We start from the raw sequence: 22,017 nt of genomic DNA, 5'->3' as shown, positions 1-22,017 counted from the left end.
CGGGTTCACGCCATTCTCCTGCCTCAGCCTCCCAAGTAGCTGGGACTACAGGCGCCCGCTACCACGCCCAGCTAATTTTGTTTTTGTATTTTTAGTACAGATGGGTTTCACTGTGTTAGCCAGGATGGTCTCGATCTCCTGACCTCGTGATCTGCCTGCCTCGGACTCCCAAAGTGCTGGGATTACAGGTGTGAGCCACCGCACCCAGCCAAGAATTGTTCCACATCTCTTTACTAACACTCAGTATTGCCAGAATTTAAAATTTTTGCCAATTCAATTGGTATATATGTACTAGTGTCTCATTGTGGTTTTAATTTGCAATTCTCTATTGCCCAGTGAAGCCGAACAGCTTTTTATACGTTTAATGACCATTGGAAGTGCTGATTTCATGAAGTCTGTGTTCAAATCTTTTGTCCGTTTTTCTACTGCGTTTGTGTATTTTTCTAAGTGGTTTTTAGGAAATATTTATGTATCCTACAAGTATTTTGCATCTACCGTTCCTCTTTTGTGGCTTGTCTTTCACTTAGCATAATGTTTTCAAGATTCATGTACCATTGTAGCAAGTAACAGTACTTCATTCCTATATCACTGTATACTATTCCATTATGTGGATATACCACATTTTGTTACCACCTTTTGGCTGTTGTGAGTAGTGCTTCTATGAACATTCACATACAAGTACTTGTTCTGAGTAGCTGTTTCCAATTGGTATGTACCTAAGAATGGAATTGCTGGGTCACATGGAAAGTCTATATTTACCTTTAAAAATTTTTTTTTGGCTAGGTGTGATGGCTCACACCTGTAATCCCAACACTTTTGGAGGCCAAGGTGGGTGGATCACTTGAGGTCAGGAGTTTGACACCAGCCTGGTCAACATGGTGAAACCTCGTCTCTACTAAAAATACAAAAATTAGCTGGACATGGTGGTGCACGCCTGTACTCCCAACTACTTGAGAGGCTGAGGTACGAGAATTGCTTGAACCCAGGAGGCGAATGTTGCAGTGAGTCTAGATTGCATCACTGCACTCCAGCCTGGGTAACAGAGCAAGACTCCATCTCAAAAAAAAAAAAAAAAATTATCACGTTCATCATTGTCAAAGTCTACATGTACCTTTGAGAAACCAACACACTTTTCCACCTTGGCTGTGCCATTTTGCATGTCCACCAGGAATATATTAAGGTTTTTCTGAGTCTTACAGTTTTATATTTTACGTTTAGGGCTATGCTCCTTTTGAGTTCATTGTATAAGGTGTGAGGTTTAGGTCGGGTCATTTTTTTGGCCAGTTGATGTCCTAGTGAGAAAGTTTTTAAAATAAGTATGGCATTTAAAAGTAAGGTCTAAATACTTTATAGTTCGGTAGCTTTAAATTTTTCTCCCACTTTTTCCTTTACTTAGCAAGTTTTGAATAAAAGTAAAACTGAAATAAATTTGTTCCTTAAAGACTGCTAGAGTTGGTTTTCTTGTCCCAGTTTTTTTTTCCCTGCACTGGATGCATATAAGTCAAGGGTTGAACTTTAAATCATCCTGACCTTGAGAAGACACTGAGACCGTTCTAAGCATGTTTTCCAAGCTTTTTATCCTAACATCAAAGCAGTGATTGTTTGCCTCAAATGCTCATGTTTGAGAGAAATTTTGCCTTTTGTTATATCGAGATTGGTGCCCCAGACTCTAAAATAAGTAAAAGTTATTAAATTAGAACTGACATTGAGAATTCTTAATGGAATTAGCAGTAACACTACCACTAATAGTGTTAGTTTGGAATAATACTAGAGTCTCAGTTTTGGCTTTGTCACTGCGTTGTTATGTGACTTGGACAAGGAATTTAAAATTTTATTCAGTGCATCTGTAAAATACATCTAATAAGTTATTAAACATCTATTTCTCAACAATAATTACAATGACCGTGTTGTTGAAATCGTCACATTTTTGGTAGAGTTACCAAAAGCACTGTAGGTCATTCAAGCCAACGGGAATTAGGCATTTATGGCTTTGTGGAGGGGCGAGAGCAGTGAGGTTAGGGCCTCTCTCCCCTAACTAGGCAGCTACCCAAAACTAGGAAACTGCTCCTGCCGTGAGTACTCAGAGTGCTGGCGTCACAACTGTCGCACTGCCAGAGGCTGGTGAACAGGCAGTGGCACATAGAATCGCACTGGTACCGATCCAGCACTGAGGTCTGCAGGGGCTTGCCTCCTACGCTGATGCAAAGTGTGGCCCCTGCCATCCAGCCATTGTGTGTGCTTCTCACTAGTAGACCCTATATCACATCCACAACCTGATCACAAGGGTGTCCAGGAAATACAGTTTTTAGCCTTCCAGCTCCTAAGTGTGTGTGTGTGTGTCTGTGTGTCTTGTAGGGGGTTTGTTATGTGTGTGTTGGTCATATGCAGAACATAGGAAAAGAATGAGAAGGACAATAGCACAGTGGTCTTGAAGTGCTTTGAACGCTATCAAAGTATTTCAGATTGATTTAGTAGCATCACCAAATAAGAGGCAGTGTGGCATTGGGGTTAGGAGCACAGAGTAAAATTAGAAGGCCTGGATCATCAGTTCCTGGCTCTGCCTCTGGCTGCTTTCCTAAGTGGGAAAGCCATTTAACCTTTCTGAAAGTGTAAGAAATGATATCTTCCTTAAGAGTGTGCAGAGTATGTATATTTACATACTTACATATATAAGTATATAAATATGTGTGCATGTAAAGCACTTGGCAAGTGCCTGTTATGTCATAAATACTCAGTAGATGGGCACTCTTGCTGCTGTTGTGATTATTCATCATCTTTATCATCATCATGTAAACATATTTGGCTATCTGTCTTGGGCCAGAATGATGCTTAACAAAGGGACAGTTGTTAGAAAGTGGACTTCGGAAAGTGATAGCATCCAGCTTTGCCCCCTGTGTTCTTAATGCCCGTATAGGTGCTAGAATAGGTGGTACTTATGTACATTATATTAAACAATATAGGATATTTTCTAGAAGTCTTACCTTAAATAGGCTTAACCAGTAAAGGATATTTATTGACTTCTTATTGAGATGTCCCTAGGCTACTTTTGGTAAGGTCTTCATCGATCTCTGAGCAGCAAATCCAAGAGTTTGAGTTGTTCTCTTGAGCTGAGAAGGCTCTTAAGTGAGGAGTATTTCAAGCCCAGTGATCCAGCATTTAGTCGCGAGTAGGTACTTCCCTCTACTTACATGTGCTAGAATATGGGATTTGTGAGGATCTTCAGGAAGAATGTTCATGAGTATATCCTTAAGGCTGCTTGAACTTGACTTTATCATTGTCACTCCCTTATCAGTTAGGTATTCGCTCCTTCTCTGGACAAACACCCTTTTATAGTACTTATTATATTGTATTTTTGTGTTTCTCCACTACGCTAAGAGTTCTTAGGGAGTGTAGAGGTTGTTCTTACTCATTTTTATTCCCAGTGCCCAGTTTAGTGCCTGGAAGGTACTGCTCAGTAAATGTTTGTTCAGTAACTGAGTATTAGGTCAATGATGATGAGTATTACATAAGCCTTAACTAAAGTCACTTCACAGTGACCAAACTGAGGAGGAGGAAGAGAGTGGTGGAGATGGGAGAATGAGAGTTGGAATAGAGGGGCTATCAATCTTTGTGGAGAGAACTGTCTTGTTCTTTAATGTATCCTGAAAGTCTAGCATACAATCCAGTATGTATCGAGTACTCACTAAGATATATTTGAATGAATGAATGAAAAGATTACCCCCCTAGTTTAACTGTGGTCTTAGAATATTTAAAGTTAACCTGATATTTTTGGAAATACACTCCCATTGCCTAGAACTGAAACTGCAAGTAGTGACCCCTCCCCTCCTTTTTTTCATGGCTAAGCTGCAGGGATTTTGGTTTGCTGCCCTTCTCATCTTTTTTAAAATTATTATTATTATTCTTATTATTTATTATTATTTTTTTGAGACAGCTTTTCACTCTGTTGCCCAGGCTAAAGTGCAGTGGTCCAATCTTGGCTCACTACAACCCCAACCTTCTGAGCTCAAGTGATCTGTCCACCTCAGCCTCCCAAGTTGCTGGGACTACAGGCACGTGCCACCACACCTGGCTAATTTTTGTATTTTTTGTAGTGACAGAGTTTCACTACATTGCCCAGGCTGGTCTCAAACTCCTGGGCTCAAGCGATCCACCCACCTTGGCCTCCCAAAGTGCTGGGATTACGGCGTGAGCCACTGCGCCTAGCCATGCCTATCAAATCTTTCTGCTGAACCTACTGACTGAGATCAGAGCTACTACCCTGGAACTTAGGCTAAGGAGTAAAGGGGAGCTGAGACTTCGGCCATAAGTCCTTCTCTCCTACCATTCTATGCCACCCGCTTTTGGTCTCTAACATCCCTCATTGTGACAGCTTCTCCTTTACCCTGTGCTAGTGTAACTTAATCATTTGTTAAGGAGAGATGGAAATGCCTGACCATGGCAGGCACAATTCTTTGTTCAGGAAATTGGAACCCATTGCTTCCTTCCTAATCCCAGACAGCTGTGCCTCTGGTTTTCTTTGTTTAGCCCAAGGCTGAGGGGTGAAGCTCTACTTCATTCTGGCCTGCAGTCTTTTTTCTATCTTGGGGTTTGATAACCCCTCTAGTATTTGGAGCAAACTCTAAGGTTTTTCTGCTTTATATAGTAAAAACAAAAAATATTGCTTTTGTTGCTAATAAAAATTTGTCTGCAAGGAAATATTTCTCTTAATATTGGAGTTAATACTTTGAACGTTAATGTGCAGTGTTTAGAAAGGTTCTAAAGAAATGAGATCGGCCAGGAGCCGTGGCTCACGCCTGTAATCCCAGCACTTTGGGAGGCTGAGGCAGGCAGATCCTTTGAGGTCAGGAGTTCAAGACCAGCCTGACCAACATGGTGAAACCCTGTCTCTACTGAAAAATACAAAAATTAGCCAGGTGTGGTGGCAGGCACTTGTAATCTCAGCTACTTGGGAGGCTAAGACAGGAGAATCACTTGAACCCAGGAGGCGGAGGTTGCAGTGAGCCGAGATCACACCATTGCACTCCAGCCTGAGTGACAGAGTGAGACTCTGTCTCAAAAAAAAAATTTTTTTTTAATTAAAAAAAAAAAATGAGATAATCAGTACTGTCATTTTCTTCATTAGAAGGGTTAGTACTGTTACCCTTTTTGACGTGAATGGAAAGGATTGAAGACTACTTTTTGTTTTTTCCTTTGGGAAATAAATGCATGGGTAATAACAGCCAAATAAAAAGTTTTAATTAGAATTGGATATCTCTATTCCTATTTTCATTCAACCAGTATACTTGTTGGAAGGCTATCAAAATGGACATACCATTTAAATGAAAAATTTCCAATTGTGATAGACATGTTATTTATGGATATTTTCTGTCCTGAGGAAAATTAACTATTAGAACCAGTTGTAAAAGAGATGGTGACTGGGTGTGGTGGCTCACATGTTTAATCCCAGCACTTTGGGAGGCCGACGTGGGTGGATTGCCTGAGGTCAGGAGTTTGAGAGCAGCCTGGCCAACATAGTGAAACCCCGTCTTTACTAAAAGTACAAAAAATTAGCTGGGTGTGGTGGCAGATGGCTGTAATCCCAGCTACTCGGGAGGCTGAGGCAGGAGAATAGCTTGAACCTGGGTGGCAGAGGTTGCAGTGAGGCGAGATCACACCATTACACTCCAGCCTGGGCAACAAGAGTGAAACTTTGCCTCAAAAAAAAAAAAGAGAAATGGTATCAGGTACTGCAAATTCTTAGAGTAGCTTCTGACTTTGCTCAGCCTTATTTATAAGATTTATCTACTGGGAGGCTCATTTAGTAGGCACTTGAGAGTCTGGTGTCATAGAAAGTTGTTAATTTTAGAGTTATATGTAGCCTTCTTTAGCAATGAAAATCTTTTACAGAATAAGGCTTAAGCTTTTTCAATGTTTTTGACTGATTTAGCTAACAGGTTAATTTATATTGGCACCAAGCCCCGATCTGATGGCTGTAAACTCAGTAGTTGGCTGATACAGTAAAACTGTAGTTTCGTTTTCTTGTTGTTTGGTTTACCCTTTACATTCAAGAGTTTAAGTAGATCTCATATGGTCTGGTCACATGTGTTCTGAGTAGTGGTCATACCACACCAGGCATAGCATTTCTGCTCCACTGTGACTTGATTTTTTACTGACTTAAGTTTTAGTACAACTTAGTCTCTCAGAGGAAGGGTTAAGTTCCTGAGCATAGGAATTCATTTTGGGAATGTATTTTCTTTTCTTTCTTTTTAAAAATTTATTTGTAGAGACAGTCCCACTATGTTGCCCAGGCTGGTCTTGAACTCCTGGGCTCAAGTGAACTTCCCGCCTTAGCCTCCCAAGTGTTGGGATTACAGGTGTGAACCACTGTGTCCTGCCTTCTTTTCTTTTTGAGACAGGTTCTTGCTCTGTTGCACAGACTGGAGTGCAGTGGTGTAGTCATAGCTTACTGTCACTTCAGATTCCTGGCCACAAGCGATCCTTCCACCTTAGCTTCCTAAAGTGTTGGGATTACAGGCATGAACCATTGCACCTGGCCTCTTTTTTTTTTTTTTTTCTTTTTTCTTTTTTAAAAAATTCCTTTCTAAAGGGAAAAGAACCTAAGGTGGGTGGCTTCCTATAATCTTTTTTTTTTTTTTTGAGATGGAGTCTCACTCTGTTGCCCAGGCTGGAGGCTGGAGAACCTCCGCCTCCCGGGTTCAAGCAATTCTCCTGCCTCAAGCCTCCCAAGTAGCTGGAATTAACAGGCACCCGCCAACATGCCCAGATAATTTTTGTATTTTTAGTGGAGGCGGGTTTTGCCATATTGGCCAGGCTGGTCTTGAACTCCTGAGACTTCAAGTGATCTGCCCACCCACCCGCCTCGGCCTCCCAAAGTGCTGGGATTACAGGTGTGAGCCACCACACCCGGCCCCTATATCCTATTTTATAGTGTTCCTTGTTTATTATTTTCTCTTTGGATTTGTTTCATTTTGATCCTTGAAAATATGCAAAGGATGGAATCTTAATTTTGGAATTATTTTTCTTGGTTGAAATTGGAATTATGTGGTTTTTATGGCATTTCCCCTAATCTGTTAATGTTGGGGGAGGCTTGTGGGGAGGGAAGAGCAGTCTTTTTGAGATTATTAGGGAGGGGAACCATTTAATGACAGAATTGTATGACTACATTTTATTTTTATGAGGACTACTTTGTTAATTTACATTCTTGTGCTCTACATTCATGAAGTCAGTTATTTGAAACCATGTAATATATGTCAACTATTAAAGTTAAGTGACTTTTATCTGATAAGAGTTGTGTTAAAATAAACATAGAGAATTGATGCCTTTCCAGATGTTTTCCTGATACATCAGGGTTTTTGTTGTTGTTGTTTTTGCTGTTACCCAGCCTGGAGTACAGTGGTGCCATCATAGCTCACTGCAGCCCCAACCTACTGGCCACAAGGGATCCCCCTGCCTCAGCCTCCCGAGTAGCTGGGACTACAGGTGCACTGTACCTGGTTAATTTTTAAAATGTTTTTGTTGAGACAGAGTCTTGCTGTGTTGCCCAGGCTTGTCCCGAACTCCTGAGCTCAAGCAATCCTCCTGCATTGGCTTTCTAAAGTCCTGGGATTACAGACATGAGCCAACAAGCCTGTCCTGATTTAGCAGTTAATTAAATATAAGTGGCCTCTCATTCTCAGGTGCTCTTACAGTATGAAAATGGAAGTTGTAAAGTTTGTTTTTAAAGTAACTCAGTGGAATGATAGACAATGGAGACTTGGAAGGGTGAGGGAGTGAGGGTGGATGATGAGAAATTACTTAATGGGTACCATGTATGTTATTTGAATGATGGATACCGTAAAATCCCTGACTTGTCCATTACACAATCTTGCACGTAATGAAATTGCCCTTGTACCCCATAAATTTACATAAATAAAAAATCATGTCATCTGTTAAAAAAATTTTTAATAAAGTAACTCAGTTAAATTTATGGTATGTCACATTTCTTGGCAGGACTTTGTGTCATTGTATCAAGATTTTGAAAACTTTTATACAAGGAACCTGTACATGAGGATAAGAGACAACTGGAATCGGCCAATCTGTAGTGTGCCTGGAGCCAGGGTGGACATCATGGAGAGACAGTCTCATGATTATAACTGGTCCTTCAAGTGAGTCTTGGTTGGGAAATTATTTATTGACAACAATTACAAAAGGGTTTCTTCATTTGAGAAAATATGTTATTATAAATTGAGTATTCTCTCAAAATAGGAGTAGCAGCTGAGGATACAATATGATTGATTTCCTTACATATTCTTCATTGTTGAGCTTTTTAAGATATATCTTTCTATTACATTTGATACTGTGTTGGATTATAGTTCAGAACAAAATTTGGCTTATTTATTTATTTATTTTTTGAGATGGAGTTTCGCTCTGTTGCCCACGCTGGAGTGCAGTGGTGTGATCTCAGCTCACTGCAACCTCCGCCTCCCAGGTTCAAGCAATTCTCATACTTCAGCCTCCTGAGTAGCTGGGACTACAGGCATGCACCACCACACCTGGCTAATTTTTGTATTTTTTTTAGTAGAGATGGGGTTTCACCATGTTGGCCAGGCTGGTCTCGAATGCCTGACCTCAAGTGATGTGTCCCCCTCAGCCTCCCAAAGTGCTGGGATTACAGGCGTGAGCCACCGCGCCCAGCCTGGCTTATTTACTTTTAAAAATAACTCCTATTGATAAGAAACAGTATACAAAAGTTTAGTTTGTTTTATTTTTGGTCTTTTTTTTAAAAAAAAAAGAAGAAAAGCTATCCTTTCTATTATGCCACTTATCAGAATCAAGTATCCAAATTTATTTCTGGATATTTTGATTTCTCAAATGATTTAAGGATGATATGTGGAGTGTTTTTACTTAAATGGATTGAATGGTTTGGAAAACTTTTTGTATTTTTAACATTGTATTTGTTTGTTTGATTACTTATTTATTTATTTGAGTCAGAGTCTCACTTTGTTGCCCAGGCTGGAGTGCAGTGTCACGATCTCAGCCCACTGCAACCTCCAACCTCCCAAGTTCAAGTGATTCTTACACCTCAGCCTCCCTGGTATCTGGGACTACAGAGATGCACCACCATGCTCAGCTACTTTTTGTATTTTTAGTAGAGATGAGGTTTCACCATGTTGGCCAGGCTGGTCTCGAACTCCTGGCCTCAAGTGATCTGCCCACCTTGGCTTCCCAAAGTGTCAGAGTCTCGCTCTGTCACCCAGGCTGGAGTGCAGTGATGTCATCTTGGCTCACTGCAAGCTCTGCCTCCTGGGTTCACGCCATTCTCCTGCCTCAGCCTCCCAAGTAGCTGGGACTACAGGCGCCCACCACCATACCTGGCTAATTTTTTTGTGTTTTTTAATAGAGACAGGGTTTCACTGTGTTAGCCAGGATGGTCTCAATCTCCTGACCTCGTGATCCACCCACCTCGGCCTCCCAAAGTGCTGGGATTACAGGCGTGAGCCACCATGCCCGGCCTACAGCTTGCCTTCTTAGCTTGGTCAAATATTAGTGACACCCCTTCTCATGTGTATATTCACAGCAAGTTTATTATTTGTAGTGACTACATTGTATTTTACAGTATAGATGTGCCATGGTGTGACAGGTTGGGCTGTGTTAATAATCTCAAAATCTCAGGGAATTAAAACAGTAACAGTTTATCCTTATCCATTCTTCATGTTCATCCTAGGTTGATGGGGCCCTTGAACCATTTTGTCCTTAGTTAGGGGCCCAGGCTGCCTCAGCTTTCATTGTATGAAATGTTGCTGGTCCTTACACCTGAGGAACAGATGTGGCAAATTGTGCAGTGGCTCTCAAAGGATCCTCATGTGTTTATATGCTCATGTGCGGGAGTTACTGAGTCAGAGTATGTATATCTTTTAATGGATAAGTACTGCCAAACTGCCCTCCAAAAAACAAACCTGATATTCGTATGTACAGTGTCCTGTAAGATAAGGTGACTGTCCTGGCCAACACTGGATATCATTAGTTTTAAAATCTTTATCACTATTAATAAATGAAAATTGATTATTTTAACTTCCATTTCCATAATTGGTAGTGTGTTTGAGATTTTTTTATATAGACTTTGTTCTCTCTGCTTCCTTTTGTGTTGCCAGTGCATTTGCTATTACACGTAAGTATTTTTTTGCTCATGAGTTTCATTGTTTTATGCTGTTGATACACAGGTATACAGGGAATATAATAAAAGGTGTTATAAACATGGGTTCCTATAACTATCTTGGATTTGCACGGAATACTGGATCATGTCAAGAAGCAGCCGCCAAAGTCCTAGAGGAGTATGGAGCTGGAGTGTGCAGTACTCGGCAGGAAATTGGTAAGTGAAAGCTGTATTTGGTCAGCTGCTGTTTTTGACATTGTTTTAGTCAGGGGCAAATAATAGTAATATTGACCTAGAGTATTAAGTATCTACACTTTGTCATGTCATTTAGATAAGGTGAAGAATGCTTTGTTTTTCTGAAGTGTGATGGATGATTTCAATGCTTTCAACACATTTTGAAATGTGTTTATCTTTCCCAATGTGTTATACATATAGAATGTCCCTCGAAAAATCCTGCCAGTGTTTGTTTCATTTATAACTTTAAATGTTGATTTCATTGGCTTTTGCAAATGTTAGTGGTTAAGAGTGCCACTTATAAGGACGTCGGGCATATAAGAGTTAATCTGCTTTCATACTGGTACATTGGGGCTAATAATAATTCCTGCCTAATAGAGCTGTTTTAAGACTTACGTAAGCTAATCCATGTAGAGCACTTGGAACATAGTAGACAATAAATATATACTCTTTTTATTATTGTTTTAAGTTTATAAAATATAAAAGAGTAATAACTTTATATAAAGAGATTCAATTTATTTTAATTCAGAGGAAGATTTCAGATTGTTCCAATTTGTTTCAGAGAACTGACAACCCTAGAAGTTATGAAAACTTTCCAAATACTTATTACTGTAAGCACAGTACATTAAAAGAAAAGTTCATTGTTAGTTATTTCTCAGGGTTCTAGGGATTGGCAAACACAGTTGGGTGGTTCTTACCCACGGTTCCTCTGACGGTTGCACTCAGTGGTGGCTGTATGGCTGGAGACATATGAAGCCTTCTTCATTCACATGTTTCACCTAGACTGCAGTGGCTGGAGCTCTGTGTGGCCTCTCCATGTTTCTAGCTTGGGCTTCTTCATACCATGGTGATCTTGGAGAGTTGTTCATCATGCATGGCAGCAGGCCTCTAGAGCAAGCATGCAAAGATACCTGACTGAAGCCAGGCACAGAGGCTCATGCCTATAATCCCAGCACTTTGTGAGGCCAAGATAGGAAGATCAGCTGAGGCCAGGAGTTCGAGACCAGTCTGAGCAACATAGTGAGACCCGGTCTCTAAAAAAATAAAGATAAAGTAGCCGAACATGGTGGCGCATGCTTGTGATCCTAGCCATTCAGGAGGCTGAGGCCAGAGCATCCCTCGAGCCAAGGAGTTTGAGGCTGCAGTGAGCTATGATCGTGCCACTGCACTCTAGCCCGTGACAGAGTGAGACACTGTGTCAAAAAACAAAAACAAGGATACCCAGTTGAAAGTTGGAAGGCTTTTTATGCCCTAGCTGTACAGGTCCCAGAGTATCACTTATGCCTCTTCTATTGGTCAAAGTGTCGCTAAAGTCAGCCCAGATTCAAGGGTTGTGGGGATTGCCCTCCTCCACCTCCAAATGGGAAGAACAACAAAGAATTTGCATCCATATTTAATCTTCCATAGCAACTCTGTCAGCTCACGAAATTTAAAACAACATGAAGAAAGGGAAAAAAATAAAATTGTGCAGATTTTATATCTGTTTATTTAGATAGCTAGATACATGGATATATAGATAGATTGATGCATAGATGGATGCAGGGTCTCTATTGTCCAGGCTGGAGTGCAGTGGTGCAGTCAGCTCACTTCAGCCTCAAACTTCAGTGCTCCAGCCATCCTCCCACCTCAGCCTCCTAAGTAGTTAGGACTATAGGTGCACGCCACCATGCCCAGCTGATTTTTTAATGTGATTTTTGTAGAGATGGGGATCTCTTTCAAGAGGCTGTGTTGCCCAGGGTGTTCTTGAAATCCTGGCCTCAAGTGATTCTCCTAACTCAGCCTTCCAGAGCACTGGGATTATAGGTGTGAGTCACCATGGCTGGCCCCACCATCTAATTTTAAATATTTTCATTCCTCCAAAAAGAAACCCTATACTCAGTAGCATTCATTGGATACTGTTTCCCTTCCCCCTACAAGTCCTTGGCAACCAGTATTCTACTTTTTGTCTTTATAGATTTGCCTATTTTGGACATTAAATAAAAAAGGAATTGTATAACATTTGGTCTTTTCTGTCTGGCTTCCTTCACTAGCACAATATTTTCAAATTCATCCATGTTGTAGCATGTAACAGCACTCCATTCTTTTCTATGACTGAATAATAATCCTTTGTGTGAGGGTGCCACGTCTTGTTTATCCACTTATCACTTGATGGTCATTTGGGTTGTTTCTACTTTTTGGCTATTGTCAGCAGTGCTGCTGTGAACGTGGGTGTACAAGTTTTTGTATGATATATTTTTGGGTTTGTACTTACTAGTGGAATTGGTAGGTCATATGGTAACTCTCTGTGTTTGACTTTTTGAGGAATTGCTAAACTGTTTTCCAAAGAGACTGCACTGTTTTACAATCTCTGCATCAATGTATGAGGGTTCGTATTCATTTTTATATCATCTTCCAGTCATCTTGTTTGTAGCCCAACTTTAACCCTTGCTTACTTTGCTGCCTGTTCCCTCCGGTTTTTAAGCTTCTCTGGGGTTCCATACAGTGAATTTACTTGGTTTTCAAAGAATTCCACTCTATAAGAGCATAGATATGACCTTCTTCTAACTCTGTCATTTTCCAGTTGTATTAGTTTCCTGTGGCTGCTTTAACAAAATATCAGAACAGAGTGACTTAAAACAACAAAAATGTCTAGTCTCATAATTCTGTGGGTTATAAGTTTAGGGTCTAGTTGTCTGCAGGGCCATGCTCTCTGATGCTCTGGAGAATCCTTCCTAGCTTCTGGTGTTGCCAGCAATCCATGACGTTCCCTGGCTTATAGTGCATCACTCAACCACACGGCTGTCTTCCTGGGCGTCAAACATTGTTGTCTTCTGGCCGGGCACAGTGGCTCATGCCTGTCATCCCAGCACTTTGGGAGGCCAAGGCGGGCATATCACTTGAGGTCAGGAGTTCAAGACCAGCCTAGCCAGCATGGTGAAACCCTGTCTTTACTAAAAATACAAACATTAGCTGGGCGTGATGGAAGGTGCACGCCTGTAATCCCAGCTACTCGGGAGGCTGAGGCACGAGAATTGCTTGAACCTGTGAGGCAGAGGTTGCTGTGAGCCGAGATCACACCACTGCACTCCACCTGGGCAACAGAGCGAGACTCTGTCTCAAGAAAAACAAAAAAACAGCATTGTCTTCTGTGTTCCTTCTGTGTATGTCTATCTCTGTGTCCAAATTTCCCCTTTCTATAAAGACATTAGCATCCCCCTAATGGCCTCATTTTATTTATTTATTTATTTTTAAAATCTTTAAAAAAATTTTTATTGATACATAACATTTGTACATTTGTATGGGGTACATGTGATATGTTGTTACAGGTATAGAATGTGTATAGAATCAAGTCAAGGTATTTAGGGTACTCGTCACCCCAAACATTTATTATTTCTGTATGTTGGGATCATCAAGTCCTCTCGTCTAGCTATTTGAAATATACAATACATTGTTTTTAACTATAGTCACCCTACTCTGCTATCAAACATTAGAACTTATTTCTTCTAACTCTATATTTGTACCCATTTACCAGCCTTTCTTCATCTCCCCTGCTCCCCCTACCTCATCTCAACACACATCATTCCAGTATTGTTTTACTCGCTACCTCCATGAGATTAAACTTAGTGAGGAAGACATGTTAAAAGCTGACATAGGCCAAAAGCGAGGCCTCTTACACCAAGCAATTAGCCAAGTTGTGAATGCAAAAAAAGTTCTTGAAGAAAATTAAAAGTGCCACTCCAGTGAACCCACAAATTATAAGAAAGTGAAACAGCCTTTTATTGCTGGTAGAGAGAGAGTTTTAGTGGTCTGGATAAAAGATCAAAGCAGCCACAACATTCCCTGAAACCCAAATCTAATCCAGAAGAAGATCCTAATCGCTTCAATTCTATCAAGGCTGAAAGAGGTAAGGAAGCTGCAGAAGAAAAGCTTAAGCCTAGCAGAAGTTCATTCATGAAGCTTAAAGAAAGAAGCCATCTCCACAACATAAAAGTGCAAGGTGAAGCAGTGAATGCTGATAACTTCAGCAAGTTATCCAGAAGATCTAGCTAAAATAATTGATGAAGGTGGCTACAATAAATCACAGATTTTCAATGTAGATGAAACAGCTTTAAATTGAAAGAAGACACCATCTAAAACTTTCATAGCTAGAGACAAGTCAATGCCTGGTTTCAAAGCTTCAAAAGACAGGTTGACCCTACTTTTAGGTGCTAACTTTAAGTTGAAGCCAATGAATGGCCTGATTTTAATTTGATTACCTCCGGAAAGTCCCAGTTTCCAAAGAAGGTCACATTCTTCTGGGAATGAGGACGTCAAAATATCTTTTTTGGTGGGACACAATGGGACCCATAGCATCAACCTTCTATATATTTTCCATTTTCATTAATTGTGTTCAGAATTACAGATGTCCACTAATTAATAAAAAATTGAGCTTTTAGCTTTTATTTCTTGGTTATCCAGTTGTTTTGTGATGATTTTCAAGAGGAGGATGGGAGTAGAACATTTTTATTTCCCCCTGCTTTAAAACAGAGTTTCTAACTGGCACTCCAGAAATGACAAGCTTTGTGATCTAATCCTGTGGTTAAAGGAGCATTGTGCAGTGATGACATACAGGATACCTTATGCCTTTATGGCATTTGATATTTTATAAAGTGCTTGGCTGGGTGCGGTGGCTCACGCCTGTAATCCCAACACTTTGGGAGGCCGAGGTGGGTGGATCTCTTGAGGTCAGGAGTTCGAGACCAGCCTGGCCAACATGGTGAAACCCTGTCTCTACTAAAAATACAAAATAGTCAGGCATGGTGGTCCACACCTGTAATCCTGGCTACTCGGGAGGCTGAGGCAGGAGAATTGCTTGAACCCAGGAGGCGGAGGTTGCAGTGAGCCGAGATTGTGCCACTGCACTCCAGCCTGGGCGACAGTGCGAGACTCTCTCTCGAAAAAAAAAAAAAAAAGCTCAAACATATTATCTCTTTTGATCCTCACAACAATGTCATGAGGTAGATAGGGCAAATTATTATTGCTATTTAGAAGTATTTAGCCCAGAGAGTTCCTAAGGGCTTTGATTAAGCAAGCCTTAAGGACACATGGCATCCAAGTTTAGCAGTCTTCTTTCCCAGCATCTTTTCTCTCTGTAATATCATTTAGTCCTTAAAGATTTGAGTACCAATATAAAATTGCAGTACGGATTTACCAGTCAGTTCACAGTGAGGGAAGAAACTTTTTTTTTTTTTTTTTTTTGAGTCAGAGTCTCGCTCTGTTGCCTAGGCTGGAGTGCAGTGGCGTGATCTCCACTCACTGCAACCTCTGCCTCACAGGTTCAAGTGATTCTCCTGCCTCAGCCCCCGAGTAGCTGGGATTACAGGCCCGTGCCACCACGCCCAGCTAATTTTTGTATTTTTAGTAGAGACAAGGTTTCGCCATGTTGACTAGGCTGGTCTCGAACTCCTGACCTTAGGTGATCCGCCCTCCTCGGCCTCCCAAAGTGCTGGAATTACAGGTGTGAGCCACTGCACCCTGCCGGGAAGAAACGTTTTTACCTATCTCTTGCTGTATAACAAACCATCTCAAAACTTAGTGGTTTAAAACAGCAACAGATTTATTTGCTCATAATTCTGCAATTTAGGGAGGGCTTGATGTTATCTTAGCTCCATGTGGTATTAGGTAGGCAATTATGACTGTGTACAGGGTATCCAAGATGTCTTAACTCACATGTTTGACACCTCAGCTGGGTGGCAGGAAGTGCTAAGGGCTGGCTGGGCATCTCTGTTTCTCTTTCTCTGTGTCTCCCCTTCTCCTTACGTCTTTCTCTCCTCCTTCCATAGTCTCTTATCCCCCAGTTCCCATCCCCCCGCCCATGTTCTATTTTTGCAACAGGCCAGTTAGATTGTTTCACGTAGCAGCTGACTTCAAAAGTGTAAAAGCAGATTTTGCTAGGCCTCCTAAGGCCTAGACCTGGAACTAGTATGCACAAACAGGAATGGGAGAAATTATTGGCAGCCCCCTTTGGGGAAATTCCACTGCAGGTGCTGAATCAGATTTTATTCAACTATTGTGTTCTTTATGAGCACATATTACTCTTCACAATATTATGAAGAATATTACTCTTCATAATATTGACTCCTTCATAGATCTTAGTCTGAAAAGGACACAACACATATACTATGATTTCTTTTAATAAAGTGATGAGTAATTCTTAAATTCAGGATTTTGTGATACTTACCGACTTTATTAACTTCTTCACACAGGAAACCTGGACAAGCATGAAGAACTAGAGGAGCTTGTAGCAAGGTTCTTAGGAGTAGAAGCTGCTATGGCGTATGGCATGGGATTTGCAACGAATTCAATGAACATTCCTGCTCTTGTTGGCAAAGTAAGACACTCTGTCATTTATGAAAACTCCCTCATGTATATCTTCTTTTGTTTTGAAAAGCAGTCAGAGTGAGCTAAAAGCTGTTGTAAACTTAGGCTAAACATAGTTTAGCCAAAGATATTTCTACCACAAATTGTTTTTCTTTTTCTTTTTTTTTTTTTTGAGATGGAGTCTTGTTCTTTCGCCCAGGCTGGAGTGCAGTGGCGCCATCTCAGCTCACTGCAGCCTCTGTCTCTTGGATTCAAGTGATTCTTCTGCCTCAGCCTCCCAAGTAGCTGGGACTACAGCTGTGTGCCTCCACGCCTGGCTAATTGTTTGTATTTTTAGCAGAGGCGGGGTTTCACCATGTTGGCCAGCCTGGGCAACATAGTGAGGCCTCGTCTCAATTTGATTTTATTTTTTAAATTAAAAACAATTTGTGGCCGGGCACGGTGGCTCACACCTGTAATCCCAGTGCTTTGGGAGGCCGAGGCAGGTGGATCACCTGAGGTCAGGAGTTTGAGACCAGCCTATGTTTATATAATTTATATATACATATAATATTATATTGTATATTATATATATTATATATGTATGTTACATATTATATTATATATATTACATATTACATATTATATATATATAATATATATCCCCAAGTGGGTAGCACGTGTGAGAGGGCACAATCTGTATGTAAATGTAAATTATATTTCAGCAGATTGGTACTGTCATCCTGAAAGGCCCCTTGAGGTTATTTATTCTCATGTTTAACATGACATCTAGGAATGGTATATTGAAAACGTGGTGGATTAACTCAAGCAGGAGAATTGAGTTTTTGTTTTTTGGTTGTTTATATGGTCACGCTTAGCTGTGTGACTGTGGGCATGTCAAATAATCTTTCTGATCCTCCAAGTTTCTTTTGTAAAATGAGGTGGTTGAGCTAGATTAACTCTAAAGTCCTTTTTAGTTATGCAGTGTATGGGTCTGTAAGGTATAGATGGGACAAATAGAAAACAAACAGCAAGATAGGAGATTTAAACCCACCTGTGTTGATAAACATTAAATATAAGTGGTTTGTACATTCCAATGAGAAGACAAAGATTGTCAGATAAAATTAAGTAGGTTTCCTAATATAAAATAGCCACCTGTTTTAAATATGAAGACACAGAGGTTTAAAGGAAAAGGATAGAAAAAAATACAGCATGCAAATAATAATCAGAAGAAATTTGAAGTGCCTGTATTAATATAAACAAAGATTTCAGAGCAAGAAATATTTCTGGTGATAAAGAGGAACATTGTGTAATGATTAAGGAATTAATTCATCAAGAGGTTATAATTTTAAATGTGTAGGTGCTTATCCCATTCATGCCTAATGTTCCATTATTGGAATGCTAAGCCTGTGGGAGTTATTTATATCCTACTGCTCAAGGTCATCGCCAGGGTCTGATTTTGCAATTCAAAAAATTGTAACCTCTGGCATAAATGGGTTATTAACAGAGCTTCAAAGTACGTGAAGCAGAAATTGATGAAACTAAAAGAAGTAGACAAATAGAAAATTGTAATTAGAGACATTAACCCCTCTCCCTCTCATTTTATTTTATTTTTATTTTTTTGAGGCACAGTCTCGCTCTGTTGCCCAGGCTGGAGTGCAGTGGCGTGATTTTGGCTCACTGCAAGCTCTGCCTCCCAGGTTCACGCCATTCTCCTGCCTCAGCCTCCTGAGTAGCTGGGACTACAGGTGCCCGCCACCACACCTGGCTAATATTTTGTATGTTTAGTACAGATGGGGTTTCACCGTGTTAGCCAAGTTGGTCTCGATCTCCTGACCTCATGATCCGCCTGCCTCGGCCTCCCAAAGTGCTGGGATTGCAGGCATGAGCCGCTGTGCCCTGCCCTAACCCCTCTCTCTTAATTAACAGAAGAATGAAACAGAAAATCAGTAATGATATAGAATGTTTGGAAAACACTGTCAACCAGTTGACCTAATTGAGACTCATGAAACACTTCACTCAACAACAGCAAAACATTTACTACCAAAGACCAATATTCTAGGCCATTAAGCCAGTTTTGGTAAATTTGAAAGTATTAAAATTATTCAAAGTATGTTCTGTGATCACAGTGGAATTTAAATTAGAAATTGATAACACAAAGATATCTGGAAAACCTTTGAATATTTGAAAATTAAACAACATATTTCTAAATAACCCATGGGCCAAAGAAGAAAAAACAGGGGAAAATAAACATATTTTGAACTAAATGGAAATGTAACCTATTACAGTTTGTTGGATGAAGCTAAAGCAATGCTCAGATGGAATTGTATAGCATTAAATGTTTATACAGGTTGAGCATTCCTAATCCCAAAATCTGAAATCTAAAATGTTTCAAACTCGTAAATATTTTGAGTGTCATCATGACAGCTCAAAGAAAATGCTTAGGGGTGCTAAACCAGTAAATATAATGCAAATAATACAAAATCCATAAAAATCTGAACTCTGAAACACATCTGGTCCCAAACACTTTGAATAAGGAATATTCAACCTGTATTAGAAAAAAAGCAAAGCAGCCAGACTCCGTCTCAAAAAAAAAAAAAAAAAAAGTAAAGCTTGTAGCTTAAAAAATTAGAAAAAGAAGAACAAATTAAACCCAAACTAAGCAAAAGGAAGAATATAATGATGATAAATGCAAAAATTAATGAATTAGAAAATAGACAATGGGAAATTAGTGAAACCAAAGCTGATTCTTTGAGAAAATGAATATAGTTGATAAATCTCTGGCCAGAATGGTCAGGATAAGAAGAGATAAGATGCATATTACCAGTAACAGGAATGAGAGAGGGGGGCATCACTACACGTCCTATGGACATTAGAGGATAATAAGGGAATATTAAGAACAACTTCATGCCAAAATACCCAACAACTTAGATAAAATACACAAAATTCCTTGTAAGACATAAACGTATGGTTCTTTGACTTCAGGTTATAATACGTTGCTGTCTTGCATTTTGAAGTACAAGCCTGAGATTCTTACTTGTTAGAATTTTTAACACTAGAGGATTAGAGAATCTCATCTTGCTCTTCTCTCCGTATGCTTACAAGCTCTAACAGAGGATTATCTAGAATTAGACGTTTTCTACACAGACCTGGAAGATACAACCATAAGAATTTATATTCCAGGGCTGGGCGCCGTGGCTCACGCCTGTAATCCCAGCACTTTGGGAGGCCAAGACGGGCGGAGATCGAGACCATCCTGGCTAACAGGATGAAACCCCGTCTCCACTAAAAATACAAAAAATTAGCTGGGCGTGGTGGCGGGTGCCTGTAGTCTCAGCTACTCTGGAGGCTGAGGCAGGAGAATGGCATGAACCCGGGAGGCGGAGCTTGCAGTGAGCCAAGATCGGGCCACTGCACTCCAGCCTGGGGGGGACAGAGCGAGACTCTGTCTCAAAAAAAAAAGATTTATATTCCAAATCAAACTATAGTTGAAATATTATTAAATATTGTTTAATCTGTTAAAGACAGTAACTTATCCAGTTTTAATGATCCTTTGAATCTGATACTGAATTTCCATGTGAGGTGGTTAATTGCTCAGTTTAATGGCAGAGTGTGGCAGTATATTGATTAAGAGCATAGGTTCTGGAAGCAGACGCTTGTCTTATTTAATAATTATTTTGTGGCTGGGCGCGGTGGCTCACGCCTGTAATCCCAGGACTTTGGGAGGCCGAGGCGGGTGGATCACAAGGTCAGGAGATCGGACCATCCAGCCTAACACGGTGAAACCCCGTCTCTACTAAAAATACAAAAAATTAGCTGGGCGTGGTGGCAGGCCCCTGTAGTCCCAGCTACTCGGGAGGCTGAGGCAGGAGAATGGCGTGAACCCGGGAGGCGGAGCTTGCAGTGAGCAGAGATCGCGCCACTGCACTCCAGCCTGGGCGATAATTAGTATTGTTATTATTATTTTGTTACTGTGCTTGTGACCTTGAGCAAGATTTTAAACTCCTGAACAAGAGTTTCCTCATATGTAAAGTGGGAGTGATAATAGTGTCTACTACATAGAATTATTGTGAGGATTAAAAGTGATAATGCTTTTAAATCTTTTAACATGATACCTGAAATATTAAGCACTTAGATGTTAACTGCTAGTATGAATATCTTTTATTTTTGAATCAAAGATTTAATAAAGCTTCAGAGTAAGTTCTAAGGGAAAAAGACAGATTGATACATTGAAATGGTGAATAAGGCTGTCTAAAAAAGGCTGTCTAAAAAGAGTTCCTTTTTGACAGAAAAAAAGAACATAATGCTTTTGCAGGTTTGCCAGAAAAATATTTAGCTGAAAAGAGGAGAAAATAAAATTTTGTGTGGAGGAGAAAGGGAAGGGAGGGTTCTTTTTAAGACAGAGTTGAATGCCAAGAGTGGTAAGTAAAGAATTTGAAGACTTGCTGAAGAGAAATCTGACCTCTCTTTATTTTCTCCCCCAGTTTCGCTTTTTCAATTTTAACACTTTTTTGAAACTTTAATTTAGACTTACAAAAGGAGTTACAAAAGAGTACAGAGAGTTCCTGTATACCATTCATTCAGCTTCCCTTTATGTTAACATCTTGCATAACAGTGGAACTGTTTCTTACAGCTAAGAAATTAACTGTGACACAATACTATAAAGTACAGGACGTATTTGGTTTTCACCAGTTTTTCAGTGATGTCCTTTTTCCACTTCAGGATCCAGGTGAGGATCCACATTGCCTTTAGCTGTTGTAGCTCCTCAGTCTCCTCTAATCTGGGATAGTTCCTGTTTTTCTTTGTCTTTCATGACCTTAATACTTCTGAAGGGTACTGGTCCCTTCTTTTGTAGAATGTCTCCAATTTGGGTCAGTCTGTTGTGTTGTTATGGTTTGATAGAGTCTGTGTGTTATTGAGAAAGCTACCACAGAGGTGATACCCTTCTCAGTGAATCATGTGAGAGACTATGTGGTTTTGATACATATTACTGATGATGTAAATCTTAATCACCTGGCTCAGTTGTCAGCAGGGATTTTCTACTACCAACTTACTGCTTTTCCCTTTGTAATCACCATATATTGTGGCAGATATACTTTGGGACTGTATATAGCATTTTGGATTAAACTTTCACCCACTAACTTTAGTATGCATCTCTGATCTTGCCTATGGCAGTTATTACCTTGGCGGTCTTTTTTTTTTTTTTTTTTTGAGATGGAGTTTTGCTCTTGTTGCCCAGGCTGGAGTGCAATGGCGCCATCTCGGCTCATTGCAACCCCCGCCTCCTGGGTTCAAGCAATTCTCCTGCCTCAGCCTTCTGAGTAGCTGGGATT

At 40.3% G+C, this 22,017-nt stretch overlaps 1 protein-coding gene across 1 annotated transcript in view; it reads left to right on the top strand.

The window, feature by feature from the left end:
- SPTLC2 (serine palmitoyltransferase long chain base subunit 2) overlaps positions 1–22,017 on the top strand; it is a 111,734-nt gene that overhangs the window by 30,076 nt on the left and 59,641 nt on the right. Inside the window, exons 3-5 of the mRNA XM_024231694.3 lie at positions 7,990–8,144; positions 10,200–10,348; positions 16,591–16,715. Coding sequence (XP_024087462.3) covers positions 7,990–8,144; positions 10,200–10,348; positions 16,591–16,715 — 429 coding nt within the window. The remainder of the gene's footprint in view (positions 1–7,989; positions 8,145–10,199; positions 10,349–16,590; positions 16,716–22,017) is intronic.

Source organism: Pongo abelii, chromosome 15, assembly GCF_028885655.2.
Source record: "Pongo abelii isolate AG06213 chromosome 15, NHGRI_mPonAbe1-v2.0_pri, whole genome shotgun sequence".
Taxonomy (NCBI): domain Eukaryota; kingdom Metazoa; phylum Chordata; class Mammalia; order Primates; family Hominidae; genus Pongo; species Pongo abelii.
Note: the sequence above shows the minus strand (reverse complement) of the source record. Positions and strands in the feature narration are given on the sequence as shown.